The sequence below is a fragment of the Dipteris shenzhenensis genome, chromosome 8, assembly GCF_047967505.1.
Source record: "Dipteris shenzhenensis isolate YYH24624 ecotype China chromosome 8, Dip_SZ_1.0, whole genome shotgun sequence".
In the NCBI taxonomy this organism is placed as follows: domain Eukaryota; kingdom Viridiplantae; phylum Streptophyta; class Polypodiopsida; order Gleicheniales; family Dipteridaceae; genus Dipteris; species Dipteris shenzhenensis.
Genome location: NC_141603.1, coordinates 2,461,546 through 2,482,155, shown reverse-complemented (window position 1 = coordinate 2,482,155; position 20,610 = coordinate 2,461,546). Strand labels below are relative to the sequence as shown.

The 20,610-nt window shown below is 42.2% G+C and overlaps 1 protein-coding gene across 1 annotated transcript; it reads left to right on the top strand.

Annotated features, from left to right (window-relative positions):
- Positions 1-15,878: 15,878 nt before the first annotated feature.
- LOC147898955 (pentatricopeptide repeat-containing protein At2g33680-like) lies at positions 15,879-19,759 on the top strand. The gene has a single exon (XM_087378598.1). It carries the CDS (start codon positions 16,497-16,499, stop codon positions 19,047-19,049), a length of 2,553 nt encoding a protein of 850 aa, XP_087234724.1. The 5' UTR covers positions 15,879-16,496; the 3' UTR covers positions 19,050-19,759.
- The last annotated feature ends 851 nt before the right edge of the window (positions 19,760-20,610 follow it).

The following is a 20,610-nucleotide window of genomic DNA, read 5'->3' as shown; positions in this document are numbered from 1 at the left end:
AGAAGCCACACATCCCTGAACCTGCCACCTTCTCCAACACCATTCCAGCCAAGGGCAAGGGACAGCGATCCCCAACCGCGGCGGCACTCACACCCCTTAAGTTTACGCACATCCCGAGCTTCCCGCTGCGTCTAGGCACCATGACGATGGGTGAAACCCAATCAGTGTGCTCTATCTCGTAGATGAATCCGGCATCTAGAAGTTTTTCTAGCTCATCGTAAACCATGGTGCCATACCTAGGACTTGCGCAACAAGGCCCACATACCTCAGGGTGAGCCCCTTCCCTTATAGGCACCATGCATATTGCCACTTCTGATGAAACCTCTTCCACCCCTCCGCATGACCATGCCAGGCAGTCACGGTATTCCATTAGGAGTGCTTTGAGCCTGGCCCCATCTCCTTGCCGAAGCCATTTCCCAATGAAAACTGGCCCTTCTTTCTCCCCTTCAAGGGCGAGGTTATTGTACGCATTTTTGCCGGTCCCTCATAGATTGGAGTCCCTCCAATGCTACTGGTTTCTTAAACTTTAAATCCTCTTAGTGGTCTTGGCATCGCCATTGGCGCACTGCCACTTGTGTAATTCTTGAAGTATTCTAGCACTTCCCGAAGATCGGCCTCTGATGGTGTTGAACTAGCTTGACACGTGCCATCTGTACTGGGCGGAATAGTTGCACTTACCAATCCGTCAGGCTCTTCTTGACTTCTTTTTTTTTAATCCTCTTGATCGAGCTTCATCCGCACATGCGGATCATATTTCCAAAACTTTTAATGTCAGGAACTGTGGCATAACCTTTCCACCGGCAAGGTGTTTCCAAGTAAGGGCCCATTTGCCGTGCATACTCCTTCTAGTCCCTCAGGGGACCATCCAAGAGGCGGTGGTCCTGACCTTCGTTAGGCTCTTCTTGACTTCCCTTTTCTGAAGCCTCTTGATCGAGCTTCATCCGCACATGCGGCTCATATTTCCAATACTTTTTACGTCAAAAACCGTGCGATAACTTTTCCATCGGCAAGGTGTTTCCAAGTAAGGGCCCATTTGCCGTGCATACTCCTTCTAGTCCCTCATGGGATCATCCAAGAGGCGGTGGTCTTGACCTTGAGTGGAGTGGTGGACCTGAAGGAGGTGCCTATGCCGATGGTGGCTTAGGTTTTCCTTGGGACCTTGGAACAGAGGCTGAGAATGCTAGAATTGAAGTTCGGGTCTTTGATAGTGTCTCTATGCCAACATGGAGCCAGGATCACTGCACAAGCAAATCCACCGCCAAGGTTGTGGTGCCGTATCTGCGTCGTCGATGGCCATGATGAAAACAATTGCATCTTCAACATGTGCGACAACCCGCCTCAACCTTAACAATACCATACGGCATCCATGCAAGTGTACAGGCAACCGCCGGCACTTGCATAAGCGCCCCCAGCTCCAAGGCTTAAATCCTCTTCCCATTTGGACACAAGTCCCACAACTACTCAGGAATCCAAATCCACGACCATATCTAAGAGCACCAAATCTAGCTCCTCAGGCAGTTCCAATACATCAATTACAAGCTGAGGAAGTAGACTCGTCATTTGAGTATGAAACAAAGTACCCAGTGTACTACGTAGAAGGTGTAGAGGATCTAATACCAGTTTATGCAAATCAAGTACGTCCCAACACATATCGAGCACCAATCAAGTGCTATGGTAGTGGAGAAAATCATCGGATCGTAGAGTGCCCTCATCGTGGTAGCCCCGCTACATTCCAACCACTCTATAGAGATTGTGGCATAGGACATGCCTGTATGGATTGTCCTATGAAAAATAAAGTCCCACAACAAACAGAGGTTAATCCTGACGTCCCAATCGGCATCATTGGGGTGGACCATCAAAGTCTGGGTCCGCCGGTAAGTGTAATATCACAACCTATAAATGTAATTACATGCCAACAGAAAGAGGCCACAAAGGACCCTAACATTCCAATCCAACCAAAGAAACTTCTTAAAAAGAAAGCACAAGTGCCTCCACCTCCGCCAAGCAATGAGCAGCCGAGCTCATCCACATCAACTCCCGAGCCTCAAATAAAAGAAGCTCAATACCCAAATGCAGAGGTGGAGAAGGCTCATTTTCAGGCACTTTAACAATGGGTACAAAAGGAATAAGCTCAATTTGAGGATGAGAAACAAGCTCAAGACCCAATCCATGACTTGGCCCCACAAAGTATTGATACTGTACTTGTGCCTCTATTCCAACAACAGACTCCACAACATAATATACCGCCACGTCAACTTGAAGGAGCCGTACTCTCTAGCATCCTGAAATGCCCTGTGGTGTCAATTCCCATCGGAATCCTCCTACGAAATTGTCCCAATCTCTGGGAGAGTTTCAAAGGACGGATTGAACTCGCAAATCCTCCTCCACCTATGAACGAAACCATTTTGTCCAATTCTTGAATCCTATTTAAGCCATGTGCAATGTTGTACACAGTTAGATCGCTACATTATTAACTTCAGTGGTTTTTGTAAAACCCACTCGTTCCAAAATGCCTCAAAGATAAGCTCTTTCTCTACCACAATCCGCTCTGTATTATTAATGAGACAACTTGAAGTAGGGATGCTTTTAGTTTTATGCCTCCATTATCTTTTTAGGTCAATATAATGATCATACTCATGAGATTTGGTACGCATCCTTGATTCTAGTTGATAGCAGATGTTGTGTGACGATACTTCCAATCTTCAATATAGCTTTTGGATTTCGGATTAGCAGCTAAGTATGCAAAAAATGTAGACACCAACCTTGACAACTATGCCTCCATGGCTCCACTTGAAATTTTATATGAGTAGATCTGTATCAGAGCATGGGTTTCATATTCTCCTTAGAAGGTGACGATCGAGACTTTATCATTGAGCTAAAGTTCTTGGAATTTTGTTTCCTCTATTGCACAACGTATAAAGATGCCAAGATCAAGAGCCACTGCTCTTTGTGCTTAGAAGTCAAGGGTAGTCCACTATCATATAGGTTTTTCCACAAATCTTAGCTATGCCATTAGCAAATCAATCACTAAACTTGTCAAGCTTGGATGGTGAACGTCCACCACAATCTGATAGACCATTCAGAATTGAATGCAGAAATGAATTCACAGTATGTGTTGATAGATCGAAGTTGTAAACATTGGCAGAGAAGTGGAAATCTAAGCTTTGAGTGAGATCTTTCGTAAGCGGCAAGTCCAAAGCTACAATAACCCATGACTAATTGGCCTCCAAAGTTAGGAAAGGAATGATCGAGCAAAAAGGAAAAGAGTCAGCTAATTACGTGCACTTGGAATCGAGAGCAAAAACAATAGCGCAGATATTTGGAAATTGCAACCAGTCTAGTGACCATGCAACTGAGTCCACGACGAGGTTCAAATGAGAAAGGGCTTACGATAAAACCGAGAGAAGTATAACAAGATCATCAAAGAGATTACAACAGCTAGAATCTACATGTTCCTTTTACACATGCATGCACTATGTTTGCTTACCACACTTAAGCCTACGTCTCTCACCGGAACACGACTCGATGTCCTAAGCTACACGTATACTACAAACGACAACCCCGATATATCTATAGGTGACAAAAAGCCTCGGAACCCTGCATACTGAGAATACCCTACTCTTCCTACGAAAGCCGTGGGAAAGAGCCAACAAGTACTTCCACTGCATCACTGGAGTGTTGTCATGCATGCTAAACTGGTAGTGTGGATTTGTGTGTCCACATAGTGCATCATCTCTTTATTTTAAATGAGGCTCTATGAATGCTCTCCACTCTACCATCCTCTCTAAGATAGCCACTTCTAACTCTTCCTTTCAAGAACCTCTGATTTTTTTTCCAATTTGACGTTTCATGTCATTCATTGTTAAAACATCCCTAGACTTCAACTCTCTAAAGATAACGCTAAATATTTGATCTATGTCTTCGTGTGTATGGCCGACAAGAAGAAAACAGACTTCCACTTGTTCAAATATTTTCAAACCAACTAGCATAGAGCACAAAGCAAAAATGTATCTATTCTTATTTTCTCTCCATCAATTATCAGCCTATATACGCAAGATGCGAGGTAAACGTCCACGTGCATCCTTGACCTTTTGTATTGCTTTCATGATGGATGTTGCTACTTGGTTACTATCATGTTCATGCAAGCAATCAATCCATAGATCACAAAAGAGTCTGAATCCGTGTAATAATACTCCACACAAGTGTGTTTTAAGTCTGCGTTTACCCTCCAATGGAGGTGGGGTGCGTTTGAATGTAGGCAAAGTTGTTGTATTCTGATCCATTCCCATCAATGGTGATGCACATAGACTTCCTAATATCTAAAACAGCTTCCTCTCTCCATGAAGCATACACCATTCTAGCATCTTGCACATGATGCAAGTGGATTTCTCTCTTCCTCGACATTTCTCGCATTTATATGCTCAATGGCATTTTTCAATTCATCGCATGTTTTGCATTTTGACATTCTTTGCTTTGATGGAGTCTTCACATTGCAAAATTGCCCATGCCAAATTTTATAAAAAGTAGCTCTAGAAAATTTTCTCTCTTCTCTGTCTTGTAATGTTCTGTTAACGGACTCTAGCACCACCTTCTTTGTCATTCCTAGAGGAAGATGATGTTGGCACATGATACTTCCATCTGGCATTGTTTGTGAAAGATGAGGTTGTGGCAATGTATTGTCTTCAAGGATTTACTTTAAAGTTGCGGCTGCATTCAAGGCGCTTCTTTGTCCTTTTAACTTGCATACATTTCCATGAACTCTATGAATCACCTTATCTTTGACCTCTGCCCATATGCCCTAGTAGGTACCATGTGATAATGCACTAAACAACTGGTATTCTCGGTTACATATGACTAGTCCATTAACCATCGGCATCAACCGAGGTTTGCATAGCGTTGTCTTCAGGTTGTCAAAGGAAGCAAGAAAACTCTTGAAGAAGATAATTATGTCTATTTGGCCCTATCTTGCTCCAAATACCTACACGTATAGCCTCACAATCTTCCTTTGTAACTCATCTAAGGCAAAGTTTCTTGCAGCAAACTTTCATTATAGTTTCTTGTATATTCTGTTTGGATAGCATTACATGCCTCTTGGCTTCTGGAATTGGTGCCATGATTCATCGCCTCTTTACACTTACATACTTTCTTTTTCAGCCTAGCAGCTTTCTTTTCCTGTTCGACATGACATCGTTGTCCATTTCAGACTGCATTTCTCCTGCATCTTCATTTGTGAAGTCAAATGTGGAATGGTCTTGAGAACTATTTGTCGACCTGTAATACCTTGGAAATGGCAATCTTTTAGACATTGAGTTCATTGAAGCCAATAGTTTGAAACCAAAAGTACGTTGTTGAATTGGCTCCATTTTAGTGCGAACATCATGACCAATGTTTGAAACAATGTCTGAATCAATCCATGTCCCACAAATTGCATCTATGTCTTCCAGCCCAATGAGAACTTCATGGCCAATATCATTATTATCATCGATCCCAGTTATTGCCTCGCTTATCCCACAAATGGCATCGATATCCTCTACTCCTATAAGTGCTTCATGACCAGTATCACTAAATTTATCATTGACTCTTGTTACTGCATCGCTTATCCCACAAACAGCATCAATATCCTCTATTCCAGTAAGCACTTCATGACCAGAATCCTGTTACTGCATCGCTTATCCCAAAAATATCATCAATATCCTCTATTCTAGTAATCACTTCATGACCAGCATCATTGCTTTCTATTAGCACATTACTTTCAGTTTGGGTACCCTTTAAATGTCGTCTTCTATTATTTGGGTGGTACATTAGACTTGTGTCATCCATCACATTGAAAGATACCTTTTTAAACACATGGGATTTCATGAATACTACCCCCCAAGTGATAGTTTTCTGTACCTGTAACTGTGATTCACCATCCATTACACTTCAAATAATTCCTTCACTTGTCGACTTAATAAACTTGATCATGCATAGCCCATAAATGTGCCAACTCCTAGTACTTCTCCTGACCAAGATAAAATATCAACCTCCTCAAGAAAGGTCTGAAATGTAATATTATGATTATGAAGAAGAGACTTTGGGATGATCTCATCCCGATCCCAAAGCATTCGTTGTGCTTGTATGTCAATAATTTGGCATTCTAGTAAGTCACCAAGTGTTTCAAAATCTCCTTGCGGATACTTCAAATCCACTTCGGGGTGAATCACCTTAGTGCTTATTATCACACACCTCTCACCATAACGTTGAAAGTGACACAAGCTTATGGGATCACACTACTACACACGGATCCTATTGTGATGTTTATGTACCGACATTTAGCGCGCACAGGGCGCTAATCGTCGGTATGAAAAGCGGGTCCCGTAAAGCACCGCTATATAGCGACGTTAGGCAAACGTCGCTATATAGCGACTATTACAAAGGTTGCTATATAGCGACTTATCAGTGCCGCTATATAGCGACTTATCAGTGTTGCTATATAGCGACTTATCAGTGTCGCTATATAGCGACTTATCAGTGTCGCTATATAGTGACACTGATATACTATTTTATAGCGACGTTTTCCAGAGAGGTTTTTTTACTCATATAGGCCTTAAAAGTTAGTTTTTCCAATGACAAATTTTTTTAAATTTTCATACATGTTTGATCTCATAGAGAATAAAAATATGAGAGCATGTACATCAAGCCTTTGAAGCTCATATTTTCATCAAAATTCATCTTCTGAGCCTGAAGCTGGCTGAAAATAATATTGAATTCATTCAAGTGAGAAGCAATGGAGACCCCTTCCTTCATCTGCAGCTCAAACAATCTCTTCATGAGGTAAACTTTATTAGAGGCAGTTTCCTTCTCATAAGTGGCACACAATTTCTTCCACAAATCTTTCGTAGTCTGCTCATTTACTACTATGAAATAAACTGACTCTGTAAGATGAAGTCTAATACTAGACTTTGCGATGCATCCAACTCATTCCAATCATCCTCAGACATATTTGCAGGCTTAGCTTCAATACCTGCCAAGGGTTTAATCTGCTTCTTTTGAATAAGCACATCCCTTACTTGTTCTTTCCACAGAGAAAAGTTTGTCCCATCAAACTTTTTAATGTTGAAAAACTCCTTTTCAGACATGGAAGAGGATGCCATGATGCAAATAAAGCAAAATCCCTATTTGTTCTTTCCACAGAGAAAAGTTTGTCCCATCAAACTTTTTAATGCTGAAAAACTCCTTTTCAGACATGGAAGAGGATGCCATGATGCAAATAAAGCAAAATCCCAAATGCTAGTGCTTGTAAGAGAGAATCACACCAAATACCAGGTGCACCCAAATGTTCATGCCACAATAGACTGAAATATCACCAAAACTCAAAGCTCAAAGCATCAATGTGCAGCTGACTCATGTGCATGTACTATGCATCCATATGAGCAAATCTAGCCCAAAAGAAAATGCCAACTGCAATGGCAATCCAAAATGCCAATAAGTGCCAAATGGCTCAAGCATAAACACCGTCCATGGGCATATGCATCAATAATATCTCATCCAAGAGAGCATAACACTATCAGTTTATCACCTGCAATGTGTCAAAGCTGTCCCTCAGCATAATATAGCATCCATGTGCAAAGCGTCCATAAAAATAGAATCCCACAAGGCAATCTGGGCCTATCAACGCATCCAATAAGGATGGCAATGCATCCAAATGGCCTATAAATCATCCACTGCAACCCAATGCACACCACAAATGAGCGCACATGGCTCAAACTGCAACTAGAGTGATCTGCATAAGGTATGATCAAGAAATCATGGTCCCATGAAAAAGATCGCTACTGAAAATAGAACCTGAGATGCCTCAAAACATGGGCGCCATTGCATAATCGGACTCAGCAAGAAAATCTGCAAATATCTCTCTTCTGTCGGAACTCCAAAATCCCAACCGATGAGTGAGAAATGGGAGTGAACACTTATCCACTACCATGTGGCATAAATCTAAGGTTTCAAAACCTTAGAATGAAAAATGCATAACAGAGAGACGAAATCGAATACACAGAGATCTATAACTTTGAAAATACTCTGCCGAATCATGCAAGAACTGACAAGTAGGGGTTTTTGGGCGTCCGGAACGCAATGGGACAGACGGTTTTGGAAACCGTGGTCTCAATCACTGGGTCCAACACATGGACTGAAAAATGTTTTTAGAAACATAGCTATTTGTAAACTCCACCGGAGTGCGAATGATGAGAAATATAGAAGTTTTAGGACCTCCTGAGTCCAGTCCATCGGAACTAACAGATCTGCAAATGGTTACTCCAAACTTGAGTTCCAACACGTGGGCAGAAAAACGTAGAAACTGACACAGTGAGTCAAAAATCCAATGAAATGATCCCAGATTCAAGAATGAAGGTGTTTCTAAGCTCCTGAAGTGAAGTGGACACCAAAAGCAAGCAATAGTTGCCTCTACAAGTCAATACAGAGTCTCTGTCATCGAACGGAACAGGGAAAAGCTCAAAAAATGACTTTTTCTTTGAAAACACTTAACAGGCTCTCAAAACCACTTCGCAAAGCCAAAGTGACTTTTCCAAAGGTTCCTCCAAGGTCTCTGCACACTCAGATGCAAGTAAATTCACCCACAAAGCTTCCCACAGAGCTTCTCCTTCCTCCCACAGAGCTGCTGAGCTTCCAGGCATTCACGCACGCTCAGCTAGATCACTCGAGCTCTGATACCAGTTGAGAGTGCTCTCAATGGAAGTAAGAACGAAAGAGGGAGAGAGAGAAATAGAGAGACACAAGTTTTTGGTGGGTGCAGAACACCCTAATCTTCTTTTTCATTCATTTATATATGCATTTGAGTATTATACATAACTAGGATAAAGGCACACTGACCTTTAACCCCCACAAAAGTCACCTTCTGAGACATCTGCTTCTCGTATCGCTCAAAAATCCATTTGAGGGTGGATGCCATCAGGTGCATTGCAACTCCAGTGGATTGAGATGACAATTGGGATTTGCCATCCATGCAATTCTTTAGGTTGGTTAACACGCTCTTGGGGATCGCCCTTGAGAAAGATACATCACGTCCTTTCAATTGCTCTACTGCTGCTTGAACCTACCAAAACTTGCAGGTTCCTCTCATATCAGGAAAGAAGTGAATTATCTTCTTCAGTACATCTTGGAGGTCTGTTGGCAAGCTCAAAATCTTGACTCCACCATCTTTACTAATCTGAGCGTTGGGGTATACATCTAGAATATCCTGTCTCTTCCACTGCTTCTCGAAAAAGTGTGCTTGCGTACTGCCTCCCAAATTCCTAGAGTCTTTTCAATCATGCTTTCATTGATGGTAATCTTGTGACCTTGACAGACTAGTTGCCCCTCCTTCACGTTCACCTCCTGCACCATCTTGGTGAAGTTTTGGAGAGCATCCAAATTGGGCCTTTGAATAGCGAGAGAGGAGCTCCCATATGTCATGATTTCAAGATGAGTGGAGGAGGGGCTCTGGCACTGTGTTGCAAAGGGGGCCCTGCACTGTCCAGGAGAGGGATAGAAGATGAAGCAGTGAAGGAAATGGAATAGTGGAGGCTTGATATTGCAAGGGAGAGCGAAACGTTCAAGAGGGATATAAGAGGAAACGGTTAAGGGAATGGAATAGCCAACTACACTATCAAGGTGAGAGCCCCCGTGATGGTTGGCCCGAATTTCGAATAATTCAAGGCGGCAATACTAACTTGCATGGTGATGAATGATTAGAGGTGGTGGCATCTAAGATTCCCAGTCATGTTTGTGGTGGCGGCTAAGATCCACCGGGCTGTCAATTAATTACCAGCCACCGCAGTGGCCCATAATTACTCAGCTTCTAGTTACCACCACCGGGCTTGCATGCATGATCACTACGAGTGCAGTAAGTTATGGTAATGAGGGATTAGAGGTGATTAGGCTTCATGATTTACTTTTGTGGGAATTACTGCCCAATGGTGGTGGCTGTCATCAGCCACGTCTGTCGTGGCTACGATTCCACCGTGCCACCATTCACCCACCACCGCACTTTAGCATGCATAATCACTACGAGTGCAGTAAAAATTACCAATCACCGGGATTGCATGCTTATTAGAGAGCTATAGTGCATGGTAATGAGTGATTAGACATGGTAGTAAGAATTATTTCCCGGTGGTCGTGGCTCTCATCAGCCACATCTGTCGTGGCTAAGTTAATTACCAGCCACCAGAGTGGCACCACATGGTGTCTTCTTCATGCTTGGGTGTCTGGGGGATTCCACCGCGGTGACCTACAATTAATATCGATGGAACCCCGGGCTCTAACTGCCATGGTGGCTCAAACTTTATAATATATATAAGATCCATGGCATTTGGCATTTTACTACGTCACTCTGATCTGCCCTTGCTCTGCTACTTTGCTCCACACCCCTCCTCTATCCTCTATCTCTTTTTCGCCCCTGCTCTACTTTGCTCCACACTCCCTCCTCCTACTCTCGTCTCACTGCATCTGCTTCCCTGCTCATCTTTTGCTCAACCACTCATCTTTAGCATTCCTAGTTGGTCCCCCCCTCAATGCTCTACAATCCCAATAATATCTACCTTCTTATATAAGGTGATTGTGTTGCACTCATGTGGAATAGAAATGCTCGCACTAGTGGAGACCCTTCGTTCCCATAGACGACTCCCCACACATCTGAATGTCATCACCTTGGATAACATGCTCATAGAGGGCCTCTTTATAGATGTGCTGTATGGGTTCCCCCTAGATGTCGACGAAGCCCTCAATATTTCAGAGCAGAGTACACTCAACTTGCTGGGGGGTGATTAACTGTCCTGGCAATGTGCATGGTCTTCGGCCTCTCCATCGTATCCTCCTTTGGCTCCCTAAAAATTTTTAATGCAACAAGCTAAACTAGCTGAAAACTGAGTTGTACAAATTCCCTCTTGCTCAGACGAGGCTCTTAGTAATGGTTGGATGTAATCTTTTAGGCGAGCGCAACGATCTTTTGGCTCACTAGATGTAATGTTTTGGTCTCTAAGGCATTTATGTAATCTCTTTTTGTTCAATTTGAGGCTCTCAGTATGCACTGTTGTTAGCTTTTATATTTATATTTGAATGGTTATGGGCGCTACCTGTAATCTTTTGTTTAAGGCTCTCAGCAATTGCCGAGTTTTTATAAATGTAAGATCCTCTGTTCAATTTTTGCTCGGTATAAGTTGATAATTTTTTTATAACCTGTTATTGGACGTAAATGTACATTGTAATCTCTTTTGCTCAATTTTCACTCGATAAATTGTAGTTTTGTCATCATTTATATTTACTGCAATAAGGACTAAAATACCAGAAAAGGACTACAATTTCCTTGGTTTATGACCAAAATAGCGCTAAAATAACTCCAACGACCCCACCGTTGTGGTTGCATGGAGATAGATCTTAAAAAATAAAATTAAACTTTCAAAAAATGCAATTGGCGATATGGCCCTTGAGGGGTCCCCTTTAAGAGTAAGGGCCATATCTACGTGCCACTGGACAGAAATGGCATGTCGATATGGCCCTTGCCCCTAAAGGGGGCCCCTCAAGGGCCATATCGTCAATTGCATTTTGCTTGGTTGCACAATGGAATACATTTTCCTTGGTAACACAAATATATAACCATAAGAACCAGCACGGTGGCTTTCATAGATCTCTTCTCGTAATACGTAAAAATAGGTAACGGAGCTATAACTCCAAGAACCAACACGGTGGTCTCTCCAAGACAACCTTGAATTCTAAGCGATGACAGGTGGTCACGCTAGAGACTGCGCTGAGGCGATGCTTAGAATAATAGATTGCATCTCATTAGTATGCCAAAAACTAGCGCGGTGGTCTCTCTAAGCCAACGTATGATTTGCATGGGTTGCGGGCAAAGAAGCGGCAAAAGGCTGCATGATGACAGATGGTCAAGCTAGAGATTGTGCTGCGGCGATGTTCAGAATGATAGATTGCATCTAATTATTACGGCAAGAACCAGCGCAGTGGTCTCTCCAAGCCAACCTCTTCAATTTTAATGATCTGCATGGGTGCGTGCCCAATGACAGGTGGCAAAGCTGCAGCAGCAGCAAAAGGCTGCACGATAATAAGTGATCAGGCGGCGTAGCCCAGAGATTGTGTTGCGCAAAGCAGTGCAAAGATGCCATGTGTTGAGCTATGCGGTGTTCTGAACAAATAGATTGCGTCTCATTATTATGCTAGTGCACCTTCATGACGTTGGAAAAATTCCTGACAAGAGCACGGGTCCACATAAAATTCAAATATTCACCCAAAAGCGCATCACGTCGCGGCCCCAAAATGGACCTAAAAATAGTCTGCGATTGGCTACACCCAAGCTAATGTTGACCCTTGATAGTGGTCCTGCACACGCATTCCTAAAACTGAATAGCATCTGCTTGGTGTGTGCTTGTCTTTACATATCTTCATGTATTGTGATAGAGAGAATATGAGATGAGTTCATATGTGAGTATACCCAAGGAACTGTTACTGCATTTTTCAATCTTAAACATTTATGTTTAAAATCAATACCAGCTTCTTGAGCAAGTAGCCAATCACATCCTAGAGTTAACGGGAAGATTTGATTTGAAAGAATAGTCGTTGGGACAAGGAATGTAGAATTTTCTAACTATATTTCTACGGCAGCTCCACACGGCTTCAGATGGTCTTTTCCCACAACTAGAAAATCAAAATTGGTCATGGAAACTTCACCTGCTTGTACATTTTGTGTATGTTGGAGAAAACCGCAGTACTTACGGACATGCCCATATTGATTACAATTAAAACATCTCAGAGACCCTGTTGATCGCGATCTGGCAAGCAAGCTTTGTCTGCACCTAATTGTGGTCTATTTGTCGAAATTGTGCTTCTCTAAAAAATTTGAGCATTTTGCACACAATCTGGCAAGCGAGCTTTGTCTACACCTAATTGTGGTCTGTTTGTCCGAACTGCGCTTCTAACAGTGTAACATCTAATTCGAGAACTATAACCTCAAAATGAGAACTCTAGAGGAATCTTTCAAAGATTTCCTTATTTTCATGTGAATTTTACATATTTTAAAAAAAGATGACCATTTTGCACAATGTCTTTTGACAAAAGACATAAAAAACCCCTTTTTTTTAAAAAAAAATTGACAATGGTTTTTCAAAAAAAAGGCATGAAAACCTTTACTTAAAATACAATAATGTCTCAAAACCATTACAATATGGACCTATGCATCCAATGCAAATAAAAGGACCATGGCATGACATATTTCAAAAGTCTAATATGCTAGAAATTACATTGCTTCACAAATATACATGCCATTGATTCTACAAAGAATAGTACTCATCCTCGGATCCTATACCTTCAAATGCACTAGAGCTAAAGCTATGTGGGGTGAAAGTTATAAGAGCCTTCCTCCTCCAAACTATCCACCACTAGAACATTCTCTGAGTCAACCTAGCCAAGTTGAGATGCCACCCTCTTTCTTGCATGGCATGTCTTGGCTTTAACTTATGCACTACATCCAATCAATGTCTTTGGAATCTTTCGGGATAATGTTATGTATTTGTGTCACCTTTGGCAATTGCCCTGCTTGTCTCAATTGAAATGCATATATCAAAATATCTAACCCAATTGCTCAGTTAATGATATCATCTACCAAGCTCTACCTTGCTTGCTTTATGCAACCAAGCTATATGCTTGGTCAATGATATCATTGACCGAGTGAGCCAAAACCTTTGAAAGCTCTAAATTATTTGAGGAAAAAGGTAAATTTTTTGTAGATTCATATTTTGGTACTTTTGACATCAAAAATGAGCTCGGAAGGCCCCAAAACCCTAAAAACAACTGTAAACACAGATACCTTCCGATGATTTTTTGAAAATGCCCAAAGGAAAAAGCATGCACCCACGTGCTAGGTCAATATATCATCGACCTGGCACGCGTTTGGTCGATGATATCATCGACCAAGAACATCAAATGAGCTCGGAAGGCCCCAAAACCCTAAAAATGACTACAAACACGGATACCTTCTAACAATTTTTTGAAAATGCCCAGAGGGAAAAGCATGCGTCCACGTGCTAGGTCAATGATATCATCGACCTGGCACGCATTTAGTCGATGATATCGTCGACCAAGAACGTTCTTGGTCGATGTTATCATCAACCAAGTACGTTCTCGGAAGGTATCCATGTTTGTAGTTGTTTTTAGGGTTTTGGGGCCTTCCAAGCTCATTTCTGATGTCAAAAGTACCAAAATATGAATCTACAAAAAATTTATCTTTTTCCTTAAAAAATTTAGAGCTTTTGGCTCACTCGAATAAAAGTTTTCCATTCTTTCTATAAATTGATAACGTCCAGAATGCATAGAATTCTTTTGGATCTAACTTTCAACCTCGCATTCCTTCTCGTACAAATGAGAAAACTAGGTTGCCCGATCGCGTGATCCCCAAGATCGACCTAGATGTTTCCATTGCAACAAATTTGGTCATGTCAGAAAACATTGCCGTTTGTTGCAAAACGTACAAAATGCACAATCCCAGGCTACTATTGATTTGGTGTCGGGAAAAGAACACCTGGAGACATAAGGAGGATACCATCTCCAGAGGTCTTGCTTCCTCCTAAGTCGTTGAAGCCCTTGTCCAAAACAAATCTCTACTTGTTCTAGTCAACTCTGGCAGTTCACTTACTTCCTCTCATCTTCCTTTTGTGAAAGACCACCAAATCCCTCTTTATTTCTTACCCAGTAGTCGAGTCACTTTTGGCGATAATGAAACTTCTGTTCATTTTTCCACAGGCGCTGCTCTTGAGATCCAACTGTCAGACCAAACTTTTCTAGTCCCGACCATAGTTTTGCCTCAGCAAATTTTCCCACTGACCTTAGGATGTGATTGGTTGGTTCAGCAAGAAGCCGTAATAGATTTCAAAACTCAATGTCTGTGTTTCCCGTATTCAAAACCAGTTCCTTGTATAGTCGCTCAAAATCCTGATCTATATATATCATCTACTATGATCCATGAATATATTTTTTACCAAGCTCAAATTAAAAAACATCTGGGACAGTTTTCCTCTGCCTTTGCACATTCCAGACCTTCTACAACGACAGCTAACCGACTGGAGACTCTCGCCCAATTTCTATAGCACAAAGGAGAAGATCGTCTAAAGAAATACAGATTTTGCGGGAGCATGTTTGTGCTATGTTGAAAGATCTCTCATTCCAGAAATCCTTGGGCATCTAGTCAAGAAATCAGATAATTCCTACAGATTTTGTATTGATTTCCGTCCCCTCAACAAAGTCACAGTGAGGGCCGAGTATCCACTACCACGTTTGGATGATATCCTTGTTTCTCTGGCTCATTCCAAATTTTTTACAACACTTCATCTAAAGTCTGGATATTGGCAAATACCCGTTCGTGAAGCTGACCGAGAGAAAACTGTTTTCCGCACCCCTTTTGGTCTTTACCACTTTAATGTAATGCCGTTTGGTTTGAATAATGCTCCAGGAGCTTTCCAGAGATTGATGAATTTCGTGCTTCACGATTTGATCATTTAGAACAAAGTGTTAGTATACTTGGATGATGTTTTAATCCATTCACAGACTTGGGAAGAGCATATGCAAATTCTTGAGCAAGTTCTGCAACTATTCCAGCACTACAATCTACGCCTAAATCCTGCCAAGTGTAAATGGTTTCAATCAACACTCAAATATTTAGGAGCAGTCCACAGATTTTTGGGACTAACTAGTTTTAGTTCTAGATTCATGCCACAATTATCCTCAATCACATCTCCACATACAATCCTATGCTACTCCAACTAAGCCCGTAGGTGATTTGCAACCTATCTCTGTTACTCGCCCTTTTGAATTGGTAGCCTATGATATCATTGGCCCCTTTCCATCTTCTGCTACTGAAAACAAATATGTAATCGTGCTGACGGATTACCTTACAAGATGGACGATTGCACAACCATTGAAGTCAATTTCAGCATCAGATGTCGCAAATTTTCTGATTCAACATCTCATCCTACCTCATGGTTGCCCAGAGAGCATTTGCTGCCTGATCAAAGGGAGTAATTTTAAATATGAAGTCATGAAAATTGTTGCAGATGAGCTAAACATTAAGCAACAGTTTGATGTAATCCCTTGGGAAGCTCTGAATGGAAGGAAAGGCAGGCTATTCGCGGCTATACATTGCATTAGTTTGGCAAGACGCTATGTTTCTGATCTTCAAAGCAGTTGTCGGCGGCACAAGACTCAAATGGAGCAGGGTTTTTCGGGTGGCCCTTTTCAAGTGCGGTTTTGCTCTCTTGTTGCGCCTCGGCAGTTCGCCTGTTCTTGTCGCTCACTCGTGTTACGTGCACATACAAAAGCAAGCTTACGTACAGCGCGACCCGTGGGACAACAGAAGATTAATCAATGAGTCTGCAAAATAGCTAGAGTTTGTAAATGGAGTTTTCTAACATACAAAAACCCAAGGGCAGAGGTGGTTTGAATGCAGGGCAGGCTGGGTGAAAGACATGCTTGAGAAAAAGGAGAGGCAGGCGCGTGTCAAGCCCTGGATAATCTGGCTTGGGAAAGGTCACGTATGCAACGTCACTTCATGTGTAACCGCGAGAGGGGACAGATTGCGATTAGGGAAAGCTCTGGATAGTTTTGACCGCATGGCCGAGCTGCCTTCAGTCGAGAACTTCATTTGCATTCTTCACAGCTGCAGGAGAACGAAATCTTTGACTTATGCTAAACGTGTGGTTGCACAGATTTCCAATAATGGACTGGAAGCTCACAGAGCTGTTGGGAACTACATCGTGCCAATGTTTGTGGAATGTGGAAGCGTATGCGATGCTCAGCAGGCTTTCAACAGGTTAGTTCATCGCAATGAGCATTCATGGACTTCTCTCATACTCGGATATATCCAATGTGGGCAAACACAACATGCTCTCAACCTTTACCAAAAAATGCAAGAGGATAGTGTAAATCCTAGCTCATATACGTTTGTGGGCCTACTAAAAGCTTGTGCTAGGCTCCAACATATGGGAAGAGGCCGAGAGCTTCATGTTGAGATCGCACAAAGGGGACTTGAAAAAGATCTGTTTGTAGGTAACACTTTGGTTGACATGTATGTCAAATGTGGCTCTATTTCAGAGGCACACAAACTCTTTGACACACTGCCAGTTCGAGATGTAGTGTCTTGGAGCGCATTAATTGCAGGATATGCTGAACACGGACCTGGCCAAGAAGCGCTGAAGTGTTTTGATCAGATGCAATTGGAGCGTGTTCCCCCAGATGGTGGCACGTTTGTATGTGTCTTAAAAGCTTGTGCCAGCATAGGAGCCATATTCAAGGGCAGGGAAGTACATACTGAGATCGCTCAAATAGGATTTGAAACAGATCTTTTTGTTGGCAACACTTTGGTTGACATGTATGCAAAATGTGGTTCACTTTCAGAGGCACAGGAAGTCTTTGGCAGGCTTCCAATTCGAGATGTGGTGTCTTGGAATGCACTAATAGCAGGATATGTTGAACATGGTCCAGGTCAGGAAGCACTGAAATGTTTTCAAGCGATGCAACTGGAGGGCATTACCGCAGATGCCATTACTTATTTCTGCTCCTTGAAAGCTTGTGGTAGCATAGGAGCCATATGCAAGGGCCGAGAAATACATACAGAGATTGCACAGAAGGGATTTGAGAAAGATGCTCTTGTCAGCAGCTCTTTAATCGAAATGTATGCCAAATGTTGCTCACTCGCAGATGCCCAAGAAGTCTTTGATAAGCTGCTTGCTCAAAATGTTGAGCCGTGGAATGCACTTATTGCCGGATATGCTGAACGTATGTGTGATCACGAGGCACTGAAATTTTTTGAACAGATGCAACTGGAGGGTATTTGTCCAAATGCCGTCACATTTGTTTGCATTTTGAAAGCTTGTGGGGGTTTAGGAGCTATAAGCAAGGGCCGAGAACTACATGCTGAGATTTTAGAGAAGGGATTTGAAAGAGATCTTTTTGTTGGTAGTGCTTTGGTTGACATGTACGCAAAATGTGGCTCACTTTTGGAGGCACAAGGAGTCTTTGAAAGGCTTCCACTTCGAGATGTTGTGTCATGGAATGCATTGATTGCAGGATATGCTGTACATGGACCTGGTCAGGATGCGCTGAAGTATTTTGAAGAGATGCAGCTTAAGGGTGTCTCACCTTATGCAATCACATTTGTTTGTGCGGTGAAAGCGTGTGGCAGCATAGGGGCGATAAATATGGGCCGACAAATACATGCTGGGATCATACAAAAGGGATTTGAGGGAGATGTTTTTGTTGGCACTTCCTTGGTTGACATGTATGCCAAATGTGGCTCACCTGCTGAGGCATGGGAAGTCTTTGACAAGCTGCCAGTTCGAAATATTGTGGCATGGAATGCTATGATAAAAGGATATGGTGTAAACCATGAGGGTAACTTGGCTGTTCAGTGTTTTGAGGACATGCAAGAGCAGGGTGTGAAGCCAGATGCTGCTACATTCACATGTCTTTTTACCGCATGCAGTCATACCAGATTGGTATTCAAGGGCCAGGAGTACTTCAATATAATGAGAGAAGAATATGGCATTACACCTACAATTGATCACTATAACTGCATTGTTGATCTCCTTGCACGATCAGGACATTTATGTGAGGCGGAGAAGTTTCTTGAAACTATTCAGTGCCCTCCCTCTGAAGAAACATGGAGACCTTTACTCAGTGCCTGCAAAACTTACGGGGAAGCAGAAATAGGACTAAGGTGCTTCCAGCAACTGGTTCAGATGAATGCAGAATCTGCTGCTTCATATGTGCTCATGACAAGCATCTATGCGAGTGCTGGCAGGTGGAGTGATGCAAGTAGATTAGAGGAACTGAGGAAACATGCAGGGGCAAAGAAAAAGGCTGCGTGTGCTTTGATAGAGGTAAACAAGATGGTGCATGAGTTTGTGGTGGGTAACAACCAAAGGGAGGAAGTAGTGGCAGTGCTAGATTTGTTAAGTTCCCGTGTGAACCATGCAGGGCATGTGCCAAATCTAGATCTGGTCTTGAGACCCAGTGCTTAAGAGAAAGAAGGTACGTTATGTTAGTATGCAGAGCCATTTGTTCTAGCTTTTGGGCTTCTCAGTATGCTACAGGGCTCATTACTGCATTTTTACTGAAATTTTGGAGCTGTGCACCAATTGTCACTTTCAAGAAAGATCATATTCTGCATTGAAAGGTAAAAGCTCAGTGTTTGAAATTTCTTCTGCGTTGTAGTGTTTGAGATGTTTTCTGCATCCATCATTTCAAGGATGATCTATGTCCTTAAGCCATACAGACCTGATATACGGAGAAGACTGCCTTGATATGTGACACAAATTACGAAACTGGAAGTCTAAACAAGCAAAGATAGTCTTGAGATTTGCCCTTGTCTGCTAACACTGCAACTTTGTTGGGCGGGCAAAAGCAACACAGGAACAAAGGAAGAATGATACTACTAAGGAGATCATGCAACAAACGAACAAATGATATAGACACAAAGACAAACCAAAAGCATTCATAAATGAATTGGCCATTGGCTCTCAAGGTTGGAAGCGAGAAGTTGAATTGGCCAATTGAATTACCATGTACAAACTTGATGATACCACGGGTTTAAACTACACAGTAAGATAGGTATGGCAGCAAGTTAGGGGTGGGAGGGCACCATCTTCATTTTATAATGAGGTGCTGTTGTTGCTGGTGGACCACCATACTATGTTGTTGTGTATCATTTTTCCATGGACATTTATTTCATTTTCAGCTCATGTATGTATTTTGCACATAATTACTGATCACACATGTGACTGTTTGCTGTGAGTTCTTGTTTTAGGACTTCATACACCAAACCAGCTATCTTCAATAGATCCAACATGTTGGTAATCTTCAGTTATAGTGATATTATTGTTCCATGGTTTATATTGCATGAGTTTACACCATATTGCTACGGTGGTGGTGTCACCACAATGTAAATATCCTAAGTCAAAGTATAGTTGACCATTTATTTGATCATAATTAAAGAGTTTTAAATGTGTTAATTATGGTCAAAGAGTTATTTTAATGGTCAAAGGATTGACTACGGTCAAAGATACTTGACTCTAGTCAAGTAAACCTGACTGCGGTCAAAGAGTGTTGACTTCGGTCAACAAGACTTGGCATGCGCCAAGAGGGTTAACCCCGGTTAACCAAGATGTGCCAACTTCGGTTGGAGAGACTTGGCTATAATTAAGGCGCCTCGACCCTTGGTCAAAGCTCTTTAATTATAATCAAGAGTGTTGACTCCGGTCAACCAGAGAATATATATATTTATTTGTATATATATTTGTTTAGATGTGCACATGTGTTCAGTGGGGACGCCCACCGTGACTAGGGTTAGTCCACAGTGTGTTATTTGCATGCAAAGCGCTAACAATTAATGGGTACCATGGTGGTGCGCTTTAATTAATTGTTGCAGGTACTAGGAAGGATTATTTTTCCTAAGCGTAACGGGAGCCTGACAAGCATCTAGGAGGCGGTTCGTGTGACCGAGAGCTTTGAAGACTCCAGAATAGCCCTTAGTGGCATGTAATAGGACTTAGTTCAGATTCTAGACAAGTGCCATGTTGCCAA

Coding starts and splice junctions, on each gene's coding strand:
- LOC147898955 (XM_087378598.1), top strand. CDS start 16,497: ATGCTTGAGAAAAAGGAGAGGCAGGCGCGTGTCAAGCCCTGGATAATC.